At 50.8% G+C, this 2,422-nt stretch overlaps 1 protein-coding gene across 1 annotated transcript in view; it reads left to right on the top strand.

Annotated features, from left to right (window-relative positions):
• Positions 1-1,750, top strand: part of LOC107115059 (unconventional myosin-Vb-like) — a gene marked incomplete at its 3' end in the record, with an annotated part of 9,238 nt that extends 7,488 nt beyond the window's left edge. The window contains exon 3 of the mRNA XM_015416662.1: positions 1,613-1,750. Coding sequence (XP_015272148.1) covers positions 1,613-1,750 — 138 coding nt within the window. The remainder of the gene's footprint in view (positions 1-1,612) is intronic.
• Positions 1,751-2,422: the final 672 nt, after the last annotated feature.

The following is a 2,422-nucleotide window of genomic DNA, read 5'->3' as shown; positions in this document are numbered from 1 at the left end:
CAAACGGGCGCTGGGGGGGGGGGTGCCAGGCAGATGTAAGGAACCATCAGTAGCCCCAGCCAAAGGCCTAGCAGAACATCTCTGCCTTCTGTTCCCTCTGCCAAAGACGCTCCCTGCAGACTCCACGACTGCTCTCCGTAGGGTGATCATCGACATTTCAAAGAGGAAGGAAATGATTCTAGACCATGGGGACTCCTCTCCTGACAGGGTAGAGTTGTCCGTGGTATTGGGGTGGGGATACGCACACACACACAGGTGAGGTGGATTGTAGTGGCACAAGCCATACATGCAAATGGCAGTCACATGCCGCTGTGCAGTTCCACATTTGGAAAAAGCCCTGTGAGGGTGGGGCAATTGTGTGGATCAGGATGGCTGATTTGCTGCACAGCTGGGGGGGGAGCTTTCTGCAAACGTGTGTCCCTGTGTGCCAGTGTAGTCTGTGGTGGGGAGGGGTTGTGGCTCAGAGCAGGAGCATCTGCTTGGCATGCAGAAGGTCCCAGGTTCAATCCCTGACATCTCCAGTTGAAAGGACCAGGCTGTCAGGTAGCCCTGTCAAAGAGTTGGAATGTGGAGGGGTGCACCTCCTCCTCTTCGTTCACAGCTCAGCCCTGTCTAGCTTCTGGCTGCTATCTCTGGCCTGACCTTGTTATTTCTCCCAGGTGCAAATTAACCGGCCTGGGAACCTTAAGGGCTTTGCGCTCAGCCGCTTGCTTGCTTGCTAGCTTCAGCCCACACGTGCGAAATATACTCATTGGCTTTGGCTTGGGGGCAGTGTTCCCTCTTAGCTGAGTTAGTGTGAGCTAGCTCACATTTTTTTTAGCCTCCAGCTCACACATTTTTGTCTCAGCTCAGGAAGGGATGGCTCCAGAGCAAACTAGGTTATGCAGTAGCCAAATGGCTCGCTCACAACTTTAATGCCGGGAGCTCACAAAGTAGATTTTTTGCTTACAAGACTTCACAGCTTAGAGGGAACATTGCTTGGGGGGGGGGAGTTTGATTATACTATAAGTCAGTGGCCATCATACTGCAGGTCATTCCTGACACAAGATGTATACTCGTTCTTTAGTTATGGACTACCAATAAAACACTTATCTTCTCAAGAAGCCTTTGTGTGTGGTGTGATCCTGCTAAGGGGCCTGACACAGGCAGGAGGAAAGACCTCTGCTGAAATCTTGGGAGAACTGCTAGGGAGGGGCCGTGGCTCAGTGGAATAGTCTCTGTTTGGCAGGCAGAAGGTCATGGGTTCAATCCCCACCCTCCTCTTTACTCTTTACGTCGGCCTCCTCCAATAATCACCAGGTAGGAGGTGATGTGTAAGGCCTCTGCCTGAGACCTTGGAGAGCCGCTGCCAGTCTGAGTAGACAGTACTGACTGTGATGGACCAAGGGACTGATTCAGTAGAAGGCAACTTCATATGTCCTTTTCAGGAGGTCAGGAGGTGCCTCCAGAGCGCAAGAGTGTCAAGCCAATCTTCCAGGAACCCCCTTTGTAGACATTGAGCATAACTCTTACTCTGAGCTGAATATGTTCTCAGTGATTATTGCACTGAAATACTGTGACGCCTCCTCGAGTCTTTTTAAGTTTACTGATACCCCTTCTCCCACCCCCGCAGGAGATTGGTTTGGAGAAAGCCGCCATGGACATGACCCTCTTCCTGAAGCTGCAGAAGAGAGTGAGGGAACTCGAGCAGGAGAGGAGGAAACTGCAAACCCAGCTGGAGAAGAAAGAGACTGAAAACAAGAAATCCCAGGTAGGAAAAACGGCACGTCGTTGCTATCAGTGTGGGTTAAAAATCAATAGTAGGCCTGTGACCTACTATTAGAAGACCACTGATGGACCATCCAGCTCAGTAAAAGAGGTAGAGACCCTCTTGCATCTCAAGTCAGAGAAGGATCTTTTCCGGCGTCTTTAACTGGAGGTGGTGGGGGGGTTGAACTTGGGGCCTTCTGCACACGAAGCATGAGAGCCATTGCTGAGCCACAGCTAGGTGTCAGGCTCCCAGTCAAGTCACTCTCAACAACTCTCTCTTGGCAGTGATAAGTTTATTGAGATGTAAGCATGCTCCAGAAAGTCACTGTGTTAGAACTAAAGACTTTTGGCGGGTACAAGCTTAATGTTGGTAATTCGAATAAAAGCCCCTTCCTTCCCCCAAGCCTACGTCACTCATTCACGCCACACCTAGCGTTGCCATCTCAACCAAGTGAAAGATGTATGTCTTGGTCATCTCCTGCTCAAGCTGGTCCCAAAAGCTTCTCAAGGACACCTCACCCTGGGAAAGGGAAAGGAGGTACACCTTGCGAGAAACGTTCTGACTTCTACAAGCCAAGGTCCCACTCTCTCACTCATTCACTCAACTCCCCTCCCCGTAGGAATTCCCTCCCCCCAATAACCATAGCAACCAACGTGAGTGAAGTAAAGCAAA

Source organism: Gekko japonicus, unplaced genomic scaffold (genome assembly GCF_001447785.1).
Source record: "Gekko japonicus isolate JY-2015 unplaced genomic scaffold, Gekko_japonicus_V1.1 scaffold7250, whole genome shotgun sequence".
NCBI classification, from domain to species: Eukaryota; Metazoa; Chordata; class Lepidosauria; order Squamata; family Gekkonidae; genus Gekko; species Gekko japonicus.
This window is presented reverse-complemented; position numbering and strand designations above follow the sequence as displayed.